This window comes from Balearica regulorum, chromosome Z, assembly GCF_011004875.1.
Source record: "Balearica regulorum gibbericeps isolate bBalReg1 chromosome Z, bBalReg1.pri, whole genome shotgun sequence".
Classification (NCBI taxonomy): domain Eukaryota; kingdom Metazoa; phylum Chordata; class Aves; order Gruiformes; family Gruidae; genus Balearica; species Balearica regulorum.
In genome coordinates, this window is record NC_046220.1 from 73,781,495 (window position 1) to 73,798,368 (window position 16,874).

The window sequence follows — 16,874 nt, forward strand, 5'->3', positions numbered from 1 at the left end:
ACTTTAATTTTTAAGTAGGTAACTAAACGTCCGTCAGGAGTGACAAGGAAAAAAAAAATCTTACCTTTAGGTGCCACCTGTAGAAACTGCTTATGAAGTGTAGTAAGTTGTGAAATAGTTAGAGTACCACTTCCAGAGGTCTCTATGGGTGGAACATGTAGTGAAGGAACAGGGTCAGGAATCACTTTTACATCACTGCTGATGAAGAAATCTGTCTCTTCTAGAGTTATTTCGTATTGGATTTTGCTAGAACTCTCAATATGATGTCGTGCAACCTCTATCAGCTTTTCAACACTGTGAAAGTATTAATGCAGAAAACAATGAGTATTTTTAATGTACACAATGTTAATAACTTAGGTTCAAATTTTAATGTGACTACATTTTCAGAACTTCCCTGAAGTAAGAATTACAAATCCTCTGTGTGAATTCTGTACTCAGCAAAATCATCATGAAGTGTACTCCTCTGGCAGCAAGAAATCTCATGACTGTGGTAAGAAATTTATATAAAGGCAGACCTAAGGCACAGAAGAGACCTGATGGAAAATATAACAGGATGATACTTTATTCCATTAATTTTATAGACATGGAGCATACATGTTCCATCTCTAATTATCTTTTAGCCTATTTCAATGCCGTGTCTTCTGCTCTGCCCTTAAATCCTAGATATATAAAACACTTCTGACGTGGTTCAGCCCCAGCCGGTAGCTAAGTGCCACGTGCCGCTCGTTCACTGCTCCCCCGGTGGGATGGGGAGGAGAACGGAAAAACAACGGCAAAGCCTCGAGGGTTGGGATAAGGGCAGTTTACTGGGACAGCGAGGGAGAGGGAAACAATCAACAACAGTGCTGATAACAGATATTCACAATGGGTGATAACAGAGAACGATTTTACCGATCCGACGACCGACCGACCGGACGCTCAACCCGTCCCGGAGCCACGCCGACACGCCGAACCCGCCCCTGCCCGACTAGCCCCCTTTTATGGTGAGCATGATGTCACCTGGTATGGAATAGCCCCCGGCTAGCTTGGCTCACCTGTCCTGGCTCCTTGGGAAATTAACTCTATCCTTGCCAGAACCAGGACATTTATCCACCCCTTATTCCATACCATCTATGTCATGCCCAGATTATTTTACAGATCTCATTGCCTTACTCTGTGGGCTATCGCTCTAAAATGTCTGTCGAGTTCATTTGGTCCATGGTTTTGGGTTCCATCTGCCATTACAGTCTCTCAGAGCAGGAGCAATGGTGCGTGCTGCTGGATTGTTGCACGCTGCATCCGGAGTCTTCACAGCCGGTGTATCTGGTATGGTCCATGCTCACAGTCTGGATGCCAAAGATGTGATTTTTCGATAAAGTTTCTGGGCACCAGTTGAAGTCAGTTCTAGTTCCATCATCGTGGCACTTTGTTCAGTTTCAAAGTCCATCCTTCATTAGTTTTGGGTGATTCTTATGGTCATACCATTGATACAGTATATTGCTATTAATATCATGCAATTTAATTTATTGGCTATTTTCACCCAAAATCAAATCCCCTTGGGGTACACACCGGACTTCCCCATCTTTTCTCATCACCCACCAAGTGCACCCTGGTCCCTGAGCAAAAGCAATCCCACAGATGGGCTTGCCTTTGCCTGAAGCAGGGATAACCCAAACTGTTTTACCCAACATATTCTTCATGCGCACTACAGGAACTTTATCCCCTTCTACTGGGCGTGGGAATTTTGATTGGGCAGGGCCAGCTCGATTGGCAGATCCCCGAGTGTTAACTAACCAGGTGGCCTTTGCTAAATGCGTATCCCAGTGTTTGAGAGTCCCACCACCCATTGCCCTCAGGGTAGTTTTTAGCAGCCCATTGCACCTTTCAACTTTCCCAGAGACTGGTGCATGATAGGGGATGTGATACACCCACTCAATACCATGCTCTTTGGCCCAGGTGTCTATGAGGTTGTTCCGAAAATGAGTCCCGTTGTCTGACTCAATTCTCTCTGGGGGGCCATGTCGCCACAGGACTTGCTTTTCAAGACCCAGAATAGTGTTCTGGGCAGTGGCATGGGGCACAGGGTATGTTTCTAGCCACCCAGTGGTTGCTTCCACCATTGTAAGAACGTAACGCTTGCCTTGGCGGGTTTGGGGGAGTGTGATGTAGTCAATTTGCCATGCTTCCCCATATTTATATTTCAACCATCGGCCTCCATACCACAGAGGTTTTACCCGCTTGGCTTGCTTGATTACAGCGCACGTTTCACATTGATGGATGACCTGTGAGATGGTGTCCATGCTCAAGTCCACCCCTCAGTCACGGGCCCATCTATATGTCACATCTCTTCCTTGATGACCTGAAGTGTCATGGGCCCACCGAGCTAGAAATAATTCACCCTTACACTGCCAGTCCAAATCCACCTGAGCCACTTCAATCTTGGCAGCCTGATCTACCTGCTGGTTGTTCTGATGTTCCTCAGTGGCCCGACTCTTGGGTACATGGGCATCTACATGATGTACCTTTACAACCAGCTTCTCTAGCCGGGCAGCAATATCTTGCCACACTGGGGCAGCCCAGATGGGTTTGCCTCTGTGTTGCCAGTTGCTCCGCTTCCACTGCTGTAACCACCCCCACAGGGCATTGGCCACCATCCCTGAGTCGGTACAGAGGTACAGTGTTGGCCACTTTTCTCTTTCAACAATATCTAAGGCCAGCTGGATGGCTTTCACCTCTGCAAACTGCCTCGATTCACCTTCTCCTTCAGCAGCTTCCGCAACTCGTTGTGTAGGACTCCATACAGCGGCCTTCCACCTTTGATGCTTTCCCACGATGCGACAGGACCCATCAGTGAAGAGGGCATATGGTTTCTCATCTTCTGTTAGTTTATTATATGGTGGGGCTTCTTCAGCACGTGTCACCTCCTCCTCTGGCAACATTCCAAAATCTTTCCCTTCTGGCCAGTCTGTGATCACTTCCAGAATTCCTGGACGACTGGGGCTTCCTATTCGAGCCCGTTGTGTGATCAGTGCAACCCACTTCTCCACGTAGCATCGGTTGCGTGATGTGTAGAAGGAGCCCTCTCTTTGAACATCCAACCTAGCACTGGCAGTCGGGGTGCCAAGAGGAGCTGTGCTTCGGTGCCAGTCACCTCTGAAGCAGCTCGAGCCCCTTCATAGGCTGCCAATATCTCCTTTTCCGTTGGAGCGTAGCGGGCCTCGGATCCTCTGTATCCTCGACTCCAAAACCCCAGGGGTCAACCTTGAGTCTCCCCTGGTGCTTTCTGCCAGAGACTCCAGGTAGGGCCATTCCCCCCAGCTGCGGTGTACAGCACATTTTTTACATCTGGTCCTGCCCGGACTGGCCCAAGAGCTACGGCATGAACTATTTCTTGTTTAATTTGTTCAAAAGCTTGTCGTTGCTCAGGGCCCCATTTGAAATCATTCTTCTTCCGGGTTACGTGGTGGAGAGGGCTTACTATCAAACTGTAATTCGGCATGTGCATTCACCAGAAACCCACAACGCCCAAGAAAGCCTGTGTCTCCTTTTTGTTGGTTGGTGGAGACATGGCTGCTATTTTGTTGATAATATCCATCGGGATCTGACGCCGCCCATCATGCCACCTTATGCCTAAAAATTGGATTTCCTGCGCAGGCCCCTTCACCTTACTTCATTTTATGGCAAAGCCAGCCTGCAGCAGGATTTGGATTATTTTCTTCCCTTTCTCAGAAACTTCCTCTGCTGAGTTGCCCCATACAATGATGTCATCAATGTATTGCAGGTGCTCTGGGGCTTCACCCTGTTCCAGTGCACTCCGGATCAGGCCATGGCAAATGGTGGGGCTGTGTTTCCACACCTGGATTCCAGGTGTACTGGACGCCCCTCCAAGTGAAGGCAAACTGTGGCCTGCACTCTGCTGCAAAAGGGATCGAGAAAAATGCATTAACGATATCAATTGTGGCGTACCATTTGGCTGCCTTTGACTCCAGTTCATTCTGAAGTTCCAGCATGTCTGGCACGGCAGCACTCATGGGCGGTGTGACTTCATTCAGGCCACGATAGTCTACCGTCAGCCTCCACTCGCCATTGGACTTCCGCACTGGCCATATGGGACTGTTAAAGGGTGAGTGGGTTCTGCTGATCACTCCCTGACCCTCCAGTTGATGAATTAGTTTGTGGATGGGAACCAGGGAGTCTCTGCTGGTGTGGTACTGCCGCCGGTGCATAGTTGTAGTAGCAATCGGCACCTGTTGCTCTTCAACCTTCAGCAACCCTACAACAGAAGGGTCCTCCGAGAGACCGGGCAAACTAGACAATGGTTCAATTTCCTCTGCTTCTAAGGCAGCTATTCCAAAAGCCCACCTGTAACCTTTTGGGTCTTTGAAATACCCTTTCCGGAGGTAGTCTATGCCCAGGATGCACGGAGCCTCTGGCCCAGTCACAATGGGGTGCTTTTGCCACTCATTCCCAGTTAGACTCACTTCAGCCTCCAACAGAGTCAACTGTTGGGATCCCTCCGTCACACCAGAAATAGATATCGGTTCCACCCCTTCATAGTTCGATGGCATTAGGGTACACTGTGCACCCGTGTCCACTAGGGCCTTGTACTCTTGTGGGTTCGATGTGCCAGGCCATCGGATCCACACAGTCCAATACACTCTGTTGTCCCTTTCCTCCACCTGGCTGGAGGCAGGGCCCCTCTAATCTTGCTCGTCATAGTCACTACTCACCTCTTGCAAAAAGGACTTAGAAGTCCCTTCAAGAGGGTCAGAAGTGTGATCTGGCCTTTCACTTGGTCTGGGGGGCTGCCCGGTGGAAACTGGAGCAGCATTCTTTCTGGAAGAGTCCCTTTTTACAGCTGTCTTGCCTTGTAGCTCATGTACGCGTGCCCGCAGGGTTGAGGTAGGCTTCCCATCCCATTTCCTCATGTCTTCTCCGTGGTCACGCAGGAAAAACCACAGGATACCTCGTGGTGTGTATGCTCTATATCCCCTCTCTGGAGCAGAAAAACGCTTACTCCTAACAGCTGAAGTGCGGCTCTGTACAGGTGGGGAGTAAAATATATCCTCTTTAAGTTGCCGGACGTCCTGAGACAGTTTCTCCACAGCCGAGACGAGGGAGGAAGAAAGGCTCTCTTCATATTGCCGGAGTCGGCCAGCCACTTCATCCACTGTGGGTGCCTCTTCACTCTTCCAGTCAATTACTGCCAGTGAGTTGGCGTACAATGATGGTGCACTTCGCACAAATTTTCGCCACATGGGTCGGGTACACTGGACTTCATCGGGGTCTGTGGGCAACTGTGCATTGTCCGGATCATAATAAACCATCTCCCGCACAGCTAATTCCCTCAGATATTGAATACCTCTCTCCATAGTGGTCCACTTGGCTGGCCGACATACGACATCTTCGCTGAAAGGATACCTTTCCCTCACACTTGACAGGAGTCGCCTCCAGAGGCTGAGGGCCTGTGCCTTCTTCCCAATTGCTTTGTCAATGCCCCCTTCCCTAGACAAGGATCCTAGCTGCTTGGCCTCCCTGCCCTCCAGTTCCAGGCTACTGGCCCCGTTATCCCAGCAGCGGAGCAGCCAGGTGATAATATGCTCCCCTGGAAGGCGGCTGAAATCTTTCCGCGTATCTCGCAGCTCACTCAGGGACAGGGATCGAGTAATCACTTCTGGTTCTGGTTCTTCTTCTTGTTCTCGTGATGGCCCCGGTTCATCATCATCTTTCACTAAGTGAACCGATTTCCTTGTGTATTTCTTTTTGTGTATAGGGGCGACTGATACTGGTATGGGTTGATCTTTTGGCTTGGCTACAGTGCCTATTGCAGGGGTTTGGGTAGCTGCAGTGCCTGTTGCAGGGGCCTGGGCAGCTGCAGTGCCTGTGGGTCCGCTCTCTCCCTCTGGATGGTGCTGTCTACTATCAAGCAGTGTTTGATAGATTGTGGCCAGGGCCCAGCACAGTGCAGTAAGTTGTGTCTCCTTGGAATCCCCAGAGCATTTTCCTTTCAAATATTCTACCATTTTATCAGGGTCTTGCAATTGTTCAGGAGTGAAGCTCCAAACCATTGGGGGTGAGAAGGTCTCTAGATACCCGCCCATACTCTCCCACATGCCATGCCAGCCCTGACCACTCAGCCTTGGGGAAGATCCCTGGGTGGTACTCTTAAAAAGATTTTTGCTAACCCTGAACAGGAGTGGGAAAACATTCAGGAGATCTAGCAATAGGAATATACTGGCCTGAACATTCCAAGGGTATTCAAAATACTCAAAAATTGTTGTAACCAACCAAAAGGGAAAAGAGGAGGTGAAAGAGTGGGAGAAGGTATCCCCCCCCATCTTCCCCATAGATTGGGTCCAATTATTAATCAATTCTGAAAGATATTGACCGAGGTACGGGCCTGACCGAAATGCTACATACACATACCAGCTCAGACCCATGACTGTCAATGATATCTTATCATAAGTCATTATCACACAATACAACAATATGAGAACAGGAACCCCTCTCCCAGAGGTGATAAACAGCACCGCAGGGATTGCATAGACTAAACACGGGTTTACAAACCAGAGCCATGTGACCAAACAGAACATCATTATGACCAGTGACTGTTTCAATAACATCACAAATTCTTAGGACAATTTTTCTTTAACACACTTGGGTCAGACTTGTCATTATCACAACCCCTCGAGCCCCACGTCGGGCGCCAAAAAGGACTGACATGGTTTAGGCCCAGCCGGTAGCTAAGTGCCACGCGCCGCTCGTTCACTCCTCCCCCGGCGGGATGGGGAGGAGAACGGAAAAACAACGGCAAAAGCCTCGAGGGTTGGGATAAGGGCAATTTACTGGGACAGCGAGGGAGAGGGAAACAATCAACAACAGTGCTGATAACAGATATTCACAATGGGTGATAACAGAGAACGATTTTACCGATCCGACGACCGACCGACCGGACGCTCAACCCGTCCCGGAGCCACGCCGACACGCCGAACCCGCCCCTGCCCGACTAGCCCCCTTTTATGGTGAGCATGATGTCACCTGGTATGGAATAGCCCCCGGCCAGCTTGGCTCACCTGTCCTGGCTCCTTGGGAAATTAACTCTATCCTTGCCAGAACCAGGACAACTTCCTAGAGTAGAATTGTGGAGGGGCATATGAACTCCTATTTTAAGTGTAATGAGTTCAATTTTTACAGGGACAGACATCAGCTGTCTATAACATTCAACTAGACATAGGTTTGACCTGGGGTGTCAGGTCAAAGGACATGATGTTCTGTAAATAGGACATGATGTTCTGTAAATATTGTGTCTTTGGTAGTGCTTATTGTCAGGAGAGCAAATAAAGCTGGCTGGAAGGCAGAGGCTGAGCCTCTTTGACCTATTGCCTGCTAAAGCCTTCACATCCTACATTCATTTTCTTGTCCTGGGCGTGCCCTGACAGGGATCAACTAGCACTGTCCCAGGTATGCTTCAAAAGTTAGTACAGGCCAGAAACATTTTCCAAAGGCAAAGTGACCCCTTTCTTTTGGAGACCAAAATCCTTCAATTATATGGACATAGGCCACTCTGTATCAGATGGCCTAAATGTCAGAGTGGTCCCAAGTACATTGTATTTACTAGCTGTATTGGGAGAGATGGAGTTAATTTTCCCCACAGCAGCCCTCACAGTGCTGTGCTGTGTATTGGTAGCCAGCAAGGTGCTGATAACACAGTGATAGCACAGCATCAAGGCTGTCTCTCCAACATCCACGCCTCACCAGCAGGCTGGGGATGGGCAAGATCTTCAGAGGGGACACAGCCAGGACAGCTGATCCAAACTGACCGAAGGGATATTCCATACCATATGATGTCTGCTCAGCAATAAAAGCTAAGAGAAAGGAGGAGGAAGGGGAGGCATTAGTCATTTACATTTGTCTTCAGGAGTAACTGCTATGCACACTGAAGCCCCACTTCCCAGGAAGTGGATGGACATCACCTGCTGATGGGAAGTAGAGAACAAATCTTTTGGTTTTCCTTTGCTTCGGCACACAACCTTTGCTTTTGCTTTATTAAACTGTCTTTATCGTGACCCACAAGTTTTTTACCATCTTATTTTTCTCACCTCCCTGTTCTGCTGAGGAGGGGAGCGATAGAGTGGCTTGGTGGACACCTAGCATCCAGCCAGGGTCAACTTACTACACTAGGACAGAAAAACTGCAAAGAAGAACTTTTTTTTAATTTTCATAAATGTTATACATGGTGGTAATAACAGTAGGTGGAATTTTCCAGCATGTATAAAGCACAGGAAAGAAAATAACCCCAAGTGACCTTCTGTCCAAAGTGACAGAAGCCACTGAAATGATATAGAGGCTTGTACCAAATGGAATAACTGTTTGCCTGCTGATGCTTGTAAAACTGTGTCGTGGTTTTACCCCAGCCGGCAGCTAAGCACCGTGCAGCCACTCGTTCACTCCCCCCCATCGGGATGGGGAAGAGAATCAGAAAAGTTAAAGTGAGAAAACTCGTGGGTTGAGATAAAGACAGTTTAATAGGTAAAGCAAAAGCCGCGCGCACAAGCAAAGCAAAGCAAGGAATTCATTCACCACTTCCCACGGGCAGGCAGGTGTTCAGCCATCTCCAGGAAAGCAGGGCTCCATCACGCATAACGGTTACTTGGGAAGACAAACGCCATTGCTCCGAACGCCGCCGCCCCCCCCCCCTCTCTTCCCCCAAGCTCCTTATAAACTGAGCATGACGTCATATAGTACAGAATATCCCTTTGGTCAGTTTGGGTCACCTGTCCTGTCTGTGTCTCCTCCCAACTTCTTGTCCACCCCCAGCCATCCCGCTGGCAGGGCAGTGCAAGAAGCAGAAAAGGCCTTGGCCCCGTGTAAACACTGCTCAACAATAAGTCCATAGAACAAAAACATCTCTATATTATCAATGCTGTCTCCAGCACAAATCCAAAACGTATCCCCACACTAGCTACTATGAAGAAAATCAATCCTCTCAGCTGAAACCAGGACAATCTGCTAAATCTGTAGTCTAGGAAAAAAGCAGAACTGATAATTGCCTCTACTGTTGCCACCAGAAACTTCTAATTGTCCAAGAAGTGAGTTATTACTATTCAGGTATTTAAGATAAAATGAAATTCCAGTTCTTGAAATGAAATTATTATTTTCTTAATTTTTTTTCAAATTACTTGCTTTTATATAAAAAATTATCTTTACTCGCATATTCTAGTTTGAAAAAAATAGTTCCTGTTTAAAATTGGATATACATTACCTGGACATTTCTGCCAAGAACCTGGATCCAAGCCACTTTTCCATATCTTTATAAGCCTCCTCTGCTTTCATTGTTAGCTCTTCAACAAATGCTAAAGCTTTCTCCTTTATAAGTTCTAGTCGAGACTTTGTGGCTACCTCTGTTTAAAAAGTAATGTCATAATAATATTCATAAAAATTTGAGGAAAATTCTCAGTCTTAAGCACCTAAAGTTTAATATGTTAACCTGTTTTTAGGGACTAAATTATTTATTTAATTTCTTATAGTCTTTAACAAATTATTTTTGAGAATCAACCCTACTGCACAATGTATTTTACAGAAGTGTGTCTTCTAGAAGCATCAGAATTCACAAGGTAAAAAATATGTTAATAAAACTAATATAGAGGTGCAGGGGATGTTTAAGTAGGCAGTGACATTTGTTGTGGTTTAACCCTGCTGGCAGCTAAAAACAACCACACAGCCGTTTGCCCAGTCCCCACCTCCCCCTCAGTGGGAAAACAAAAGAGTTCACTTTCAAAATTTTAAACATACAGTGGATTTGGGTTTCAGAGAGTGTTATTTTATTTGATGGCAATGACATAAAAGTAAAGGTTATAAGCAACTGAAAGTATGTTAGAGGATGCTTTATGCCTGTCTAGTCACCTTTCTTCAATACATTGTAAGCCTGACTTATTTGTGACTTCTCTGCATTTTCTTTGAGTAGCTGCTATCAGTATGTTACAAAGACAAGTGTATGACAACTTTTGCCTTCCTATATTTTCAGAAGTAGGTAGTGCACAGTCCACTGATAAAGCTGCTCTCATAACAGTAGCAGAGTAAAAGGCAAGGCACACTGATGCAACAGAGAAATGGAATATGAAATCAACATAAAAAAACTTAGCAACCGTTCACAATTAGTGACTTTGCTAGTCTCTGTGTATGTCTACAATCAAAAGCAGAAGCATCCAGTTACCACACGTGCAAGTGAAACTATGATCCTCAAATGTACCAACTATGTGCCTGTGCATTTACGAAATGCTTGCCAAGGAGGTAACATACATGACTATGGGCTTGCCAACTGTTGCCAAACAGAATCTCTAACAGCTAGGTTCTATCTTCCCTTTAGTGAGAAAGAGGTCTTTTTCTTTTAGTCTAAACCCATCTTCAGAAAAAAAAATTCAACCCATTTTCAGTTTGGGGCTTCTGTTTTCAGACATCTACTTTTGGCTGAAATTGACCACTTGGCTTGGAAGTTATTGGGTAAGACAGACAAAGTGACAGAATGACTGAACAATACATAGTTTTTGTAAGGGTCTGTCTGGAAAGGAGTTTGGAAGAATAAACAAAATCTGTGTCTTGCTGTTTGAATCCCATGTGGCTTGAGGAAGAGGGAATCAAATAGAAAAGCATCAATGAAATATATAATTTCCAACAAACTTTTTCCCAGATCAAAAAATTTGAAATACTGAATTCAATTCACTTGAATACTGAAGAGTGACTAACCACCTGTGTGAAACTTATTCTCATGAGGAATACTTGTTTAGTAATGGAAAATGAAATTAAATCACATGAAACAGAAGTGAACAAAAAGAAGGCGGCAAACACATTTCTATTTTAAATATATTTAGCACAAAATCACTGATGACTACCACCCTAAAAAAAATCCTGGTATCTCCAGACATTCCTTTCTCTGTCCTTCTTTTTCTTACTTATCCATCCATTTTCCATGGAGTTTCTGGCTAGTGTAGACTATTATACTACCTAAATTAGGAATAACAATCACCCCCCAATATAAGTAAGCAAATAGTAACATACCCTCATGTTTCAAGGCACTGAAATATTCTTTCTTTATTTTAAGTGTCAAATCCTGTTTCTTTAATTCTTCTGGGGTTATGGGAACTGGACTGACTTCAACCACAGATGGAGTAGAAGGTGGTCCTGCAGGAAAATAGTCCTCTCACAGTCTTTGGACTTTACTGGTAAGTTTGTGTATCCATATATAGGCACTCACAAGCCAGCACATTTTTTTAAACAAAAAATGGCACTTTCCACCTTACTTGATGTCAACATTTATGAGAATACAAAAGTGGCTACTCAGGTGTCTTATGTCAACATAAGATATTCATATTTCTTCAAATGTCATTTACATCTGCAAGACATGCTAAGATTAACACTGCATAAAATTACTCCAGCATATACAACTGTTCTAAAATTGCTTAAATAACATCCTAAAATGTCTTTCTGAATGGAAAATCATGACTGAGTAGATGTGCTTCTGCTGTGAACCTAGATGGTCAAAATGTTCTCAAAAATGACTGTAAAATCTACCATGTTATCACAACCAGCACATAAATAAATCTCTTTTGAATGATAGCTGTTCCCTCTAGAGGAAACTGTGGTAAAAATGCTAGGTTAGTAAATATATTTGGTTACAAACAATAGTGCTATTTAAAAAATAGTAAGTCAGAAGAAAAAAAAACTATGTTGTTTCATGCCTTTCTAAACCATTGTTAGCTGCTTTTGCAGCTTGTTTTAACACACATATGAACAGACATTGTAAAGGTATTTTATCATGTTTTAAAGATTGCATGAACTTCTGCAGTACAACACTTTGACTATTACTCAAAATTATTAAAAGATCTGTAGCTGCTTTGTCCTTGAAGAAGAATAGGTGGACCAGTTACAGAAAAAAAGTGACATCTGCATGATACATAAGGTCAACATAAAGCAAATGGTCAAATCTAGAAGTGATAAAATCACATGTGATAAGTTGTACCACTTAATTACTAGCCTATAACTATATCCTACTGAATCACCTGTTACAGGACCACTACAGTAACACTGTATTGGGCATGAAATCAAAGTTGATACTTCAGTTACAGATACATCAGTTGATACTTTGTCTTCTACCATTAGGGATGCACAGCTGTTCTAGTTGCTGTTTTGTCACTTTATAGTTTTGTGATTTCAGGTAGGTCATCTAGTACCAGGTCTGAACAAAAATGTTGTTCCAAGAAGCAAGCTACAACCCCCAACCTAGCCACTTAGCGAAGAATAGGTGATAGCTGCTGATTTTTTATCACATGGCTTTTTGAGAAATTTGAAAATCTGCTACCCTCTTGGCTGGATTGAGACACACTTAAGTCTCCCTGGGGCCCAAGAGTTAGGTATCCATGTGGCTAAGTATTTGCAGGGCTATACTTGTTTACTGCACTATGAGCAGAATCACGCAGAGAGAGCGCACTGAGTACAGTGCAAGTGAAATGTCTGTCAAAGAAAAAAAGTCAGATGCTTTACGCATAACTCTGTAGTTAGCAGCTTTCTCACTTGGAAATGGAGTACCTGAATTTCAGGCTACTGTCATACTTGCAGGGCTTGAGTCCCTCTCTTGCTACATAGAGTGCATGAGCCCTGATGGGATGCACCCATGAGCACTGAGGGAGCTGTTAGATGTTATTGCATTGCCACTCTCCATCATCTTTGAAAGGTCATGGAGAACAGGAGAGGCGCCTGAGGGCAAGGAGGAGGACCCAGGAAACTACAGGCCAGTCAGCCTCAGCTCTATCCCTGGAAAGGTGATGGAACAGCTCATTCTGGGGGTCATCTCTAAGCATGTGGAGGAAAAGAAGGTTATCAGAAATGGTCAACATGGATTCACCAGCAGGAAATCATGCTTGACCAATGTGATAGCCTTCTGTGATGGCATGACTGGCTGGGTGGATGGAGGGAGAGCAGTGAGTGTTATTCACCTCAACTTCAGCAAGGCTTTTGACACCATGGCTCATAGGTAAGCTTAGGAAGAGTGGGTTAGATGAGTGGACAGTGAGGTGGGTTGAGAGCTGGCTGAATGGCAGGGCTCAGAGGGTTGTATTAAGCAGCACAGAGCCTAGTTGGAGGCCTGTAGCAAGCAGTGTGCCCCATGGGTCAGTACTGGATCTAGTCTTATTCAACATATTCATCAATGACCTGGACGAGGGGACAGAGTGTACCCTCAGCAAATTTGCTGACGATACAAAACTGGGAGGAGTGGCCAACACACCAGGATGCTGCACTGCCGTTCAGCAAGATCTGGACAGGCTGGAGAGTTGGGTGGAGAGGAACTTAACGAAATTCAACAAGGGCAAGTCCTGCACCTAGGGAGTAATAACCCCAAGCACCAGTACAGGTTAGGGGGTTGACCTGCTGGGAAGTAGCCCTGTAGAGAAGAACCTGGGAGTCCTGGTGGACAACAAGCTCTCCATGAGCCAGCAGTGTGCCCTTGTGGCCAAGAAGGCCAATGGTATCCTGGGGGGCATTAAGAAGAAAGTGGCCAGCAGGTCAAGGGAGGTTCTCCTCCCCCTCTGCTCTGCCCTGGTGAGGCCACATCTGGAGTATGGTGCCCACTTCTGGGCTCCCCTGTTCAAGACAGACAGGGAACTACTGGGGAGAGTCCAGCGGAGGGCTACGAGGATGGTGAGAGGACTGGAGCATCTCTCATATGAGGGAAGGCTAAGAGAGCTGGGGCTGTCTCATCTGGAGAAGAGAAGACTGAGAGGGGATCTGATCAATACTTATAAATATCTAAAGGGTGGATGTCTCGAGGAAGGGGCCAGACTCTTTTTGGTGGTGCCCAGTGACAGGACAAGAGGCAACAGGCACAAACTGGAACACAGGAAGTTCCATCTGAACATGAGCAAAAACTTCTTCACTCTGAGGGTGTCAGAGCACTGGGACAGGCTGCCCAGAGAGGTTGTGGAGTCTCCTTCTCTGGAGAGATTCAAAACCCACCTAGATGTGATCCTGTGCAACCTGCTCTGGGTGATCCTGCTTTAGCAGAGGATGTGACTAGATGATCTCCAGAGGTCCCTTCCAACCCCTACCATTCTGGGATTCTGTGAGGTCTTTACAAAAGATACAAGGTTGAGGGTACTAGTCTTGCTTTCACCTGAAGCTATGACATTTTGCCTAAAGAAGTGGAAGTTACTTAAACCACTACCTGCTCAAGGAAGTATTTATGAAAAATGTATAAACAGTATTGATCGTCAGGATTTGTTCCAACAGACTGCCTGAATTGCTAGGCTAAAGAGATAGGATTTTTTAGGTCTGTTTCTCTTTTGCAAATAAATTTTGTATTCTCATCTGGTTGGACAGATTCTTGCCAGGCCTATGAGCAAGATCTACCTCAATGGGAGTCTGCTCTTTTGTAGGATTATGTATGCCATTAGATTTTATGTTCTTTATTTATACCACATTACAGGTATACATAAAAATGATGGACCTTGATAGATCCATGCCACTATGTGGCTGATAAATTAATTCCAAGATATCTTGGGGGATTGGATAATACATCCATTCTATTCCAGTACTTTCATTTTAATATTTGAAATATTTTGACTTATGGCTGGAACGTAGGCAGAATTCCATTCCAAAATAACACATGGAGAAAAAATAACATTTAGTTTCTATGTTCTATTTAGAATATTTGTTCCTACATAATGACAACAACACACTTGATTAAATAAATGTAATTGCCATTCAAAAGCCTCTGTACTCCTTTATTAGTACCAGCTTTTCACATTGATATGTCAAATTTGACATTTCAAAAGAGAAATTAAATCCAAATTAAATGTCTTGCTTACTCTTTTCTGTATTACTGACATATTTACAGCTCAGTAATTTCAAGCACTGCTAAAACAAATTTCAAATACCTTTCTTTTTAGTAGCTGATTTGGGAGAAAGCTTTTTGGCATCTTTGGCATCTTTCCCAGTGGCTTTGCCTGACAATGTCTGTGAAGATACCAGATCTTCCTTCAGTTCTGGCTGCTGCTGTTCTTTTTCTTCCTCCATTTCTTTAGACTCTATTTCAGCTGTTACCTTGACACCATAGTCACACATGGTGAAAGTACATAGTATCAACACTGTGCAACTACTGTTTTAAATAGCCTATACTTGCTGAAAGTACTTGTGGAGACATACACATATAAATAAAACAAAGGAGATATTTTAACTAACTAACTTGATTACATTTTGGTTATTTATCAAAAATAAAATTCTACAGCAAAAATGCAATATAGAGAGACAGTGGTTTTAATTCTTGTAACCCATTACCTGTCTGTAGGAAAAAGTGAGAAATGTAAGAATCAACAGTATGCAATGGAAGACAGCAGTTATACTGTAGGGGTGCCGAAATTAACTTATTTTAAAATGATCAAATAGAAAAGAAAAAACAAACCTAGAAACAAACCATTTGAAAAGCCCACCTAATTTAATTTTAGCTATATATAAAAAAGAATGTAACCATAGGTTTTGAAGTTGTGAAGGGTTTGAGCAAACTTTGCATCACAGGGTAAAGCTTGTCCCTCTTCTCACACTTCTACTGAGGGATAAGGGGAGAGTTTATCATAGAAGTAGATATATAGAGTCAACATTCAAAGTATTTCTCAGTAAGAGAATGAAAGGGTCAGTTATAGATACTGAGGTGCTGATAACAGAGATTACACCATTTTCCTCACAGAAACATAAACATATCCAATGGAAATATCAGTGGTAGAGCAAGAGGCATGAAATTGAGATACAGAGTGCAAAGGCTGTGTGTTTAGGCTGCCTAGTGAATGGAAGGCTTTGACTGTCCCATCCAGAAATGTTTAAGTAAATGAAACATTCCTTACCATATTTGATACTGCTGTTACTGCTGTTTGCCATGTCTCAGTAATAAGATTTTCATCTTTCTCAAAAGCAGCTACTCCATTTTCAGAACTCTCATCTTTAGTACTCTTCCGTAGAGTTCCCTTGATTTTTGACTTGGTAATAATTATTTCTGGTGAAGGCAGGTTCCAAGAAACCAGAGGAATCCTTAAAAATAAAATATAAGGCATAATTCACACTCGCCTTTATAAAAGGTATTAATCTGTAACTCCACAGGAGCATATGCTAAGAGAATGACAATGTTACTTTCAAAATTTCCCATAGCAACAGAAAAAAAAAAATTTTCCTTATGACTAAAAGTGGTGAAATTTGTAGATGGCAAGAAAACTGTCTAGTTTAACTACAGAAGCTAAGGAATAAAAATAGATGGATAAAACTATGACAAATGACTGCATGATCTACTGATATATTCCACATGGGCTAGAAGCACAGCCTCATTACTCAGTTTCCAAATGAACTCTAAGTATTTTAAAAAAGCAGGTGTCACTATTGACAGTATTTTTTATATTGTGAAATTATTTGATGGTATCCCTTACCTTTTAATGTGGCATTCAGTTCTGTGCATCAAAGGCTGCTTTGATTTATATTTGTCATTACATAACCCATTTAATTATGTTTGTTGATGCAAATTTTAAACCTGTTAATGTTCCATAATAATATTTAACCTAGTTATGTGATGATCGTGCTGGAAACTGTCAGCAACACATAGGGAAGTAGGAAACATTTCTCTAGGAGATTTCTTTCTAAGGCAGCTCTTAAAATGTTTTGTAATTCAGAGATGCATTAGTGAAAATGATATAGATAAATCAGTAAAAAAATTAAACCTATAAGATGATTCAAGATTCATCATTTGACTATAATTCTTATTTCCCCATCCTTTGAAATATACACACATATATTTCCACATATACCCACAAAGCTATCAGTGCATTGTATTTTTTGATATTTATATAATTTAATAATGCATTTCT

At 43.7% G+C, this 16,874-nt stretch overlaps 1 protein-coding gene across 6 annotated transcripts in view; it reads right to left on the reverse strand.

Moving 5' to 3' along the window:
• Positions 1-16,874, reverse strand: part of SPEF2 (sperm flagellar 2) — a 136,873-nt gene that overhangs the window by 9,841 nt on the left and 110,158 nt on the right. For all 6 annotated transcript variants that reach the window (XM_075740701.1, XM_075740702.1, XM_075740699.1 and 3 more), the window contains 5 exons: positions 15,867-16,050; positions 14,907-15,072; positions 11,035-11,157; positions 9,242-9,380; positions 65-294 (listed from right to left, as the gene is read on the reverse strand). In XM_075740701.1, the coding sequence (XP_075596816.1) occupies positions 65-294; positions 9,242-9,380; positions 11,035-11,157; positions 14,907-15,072; positions 15,867-16,050 (842 nt within the window). The remainder of the gene's footprint in view (positions 1-64; positions 295-9,241; positions 9,381-11,034; positions 11,158-14,906; positions 15,073-15,866; positions 16,051-16,874) is intronic.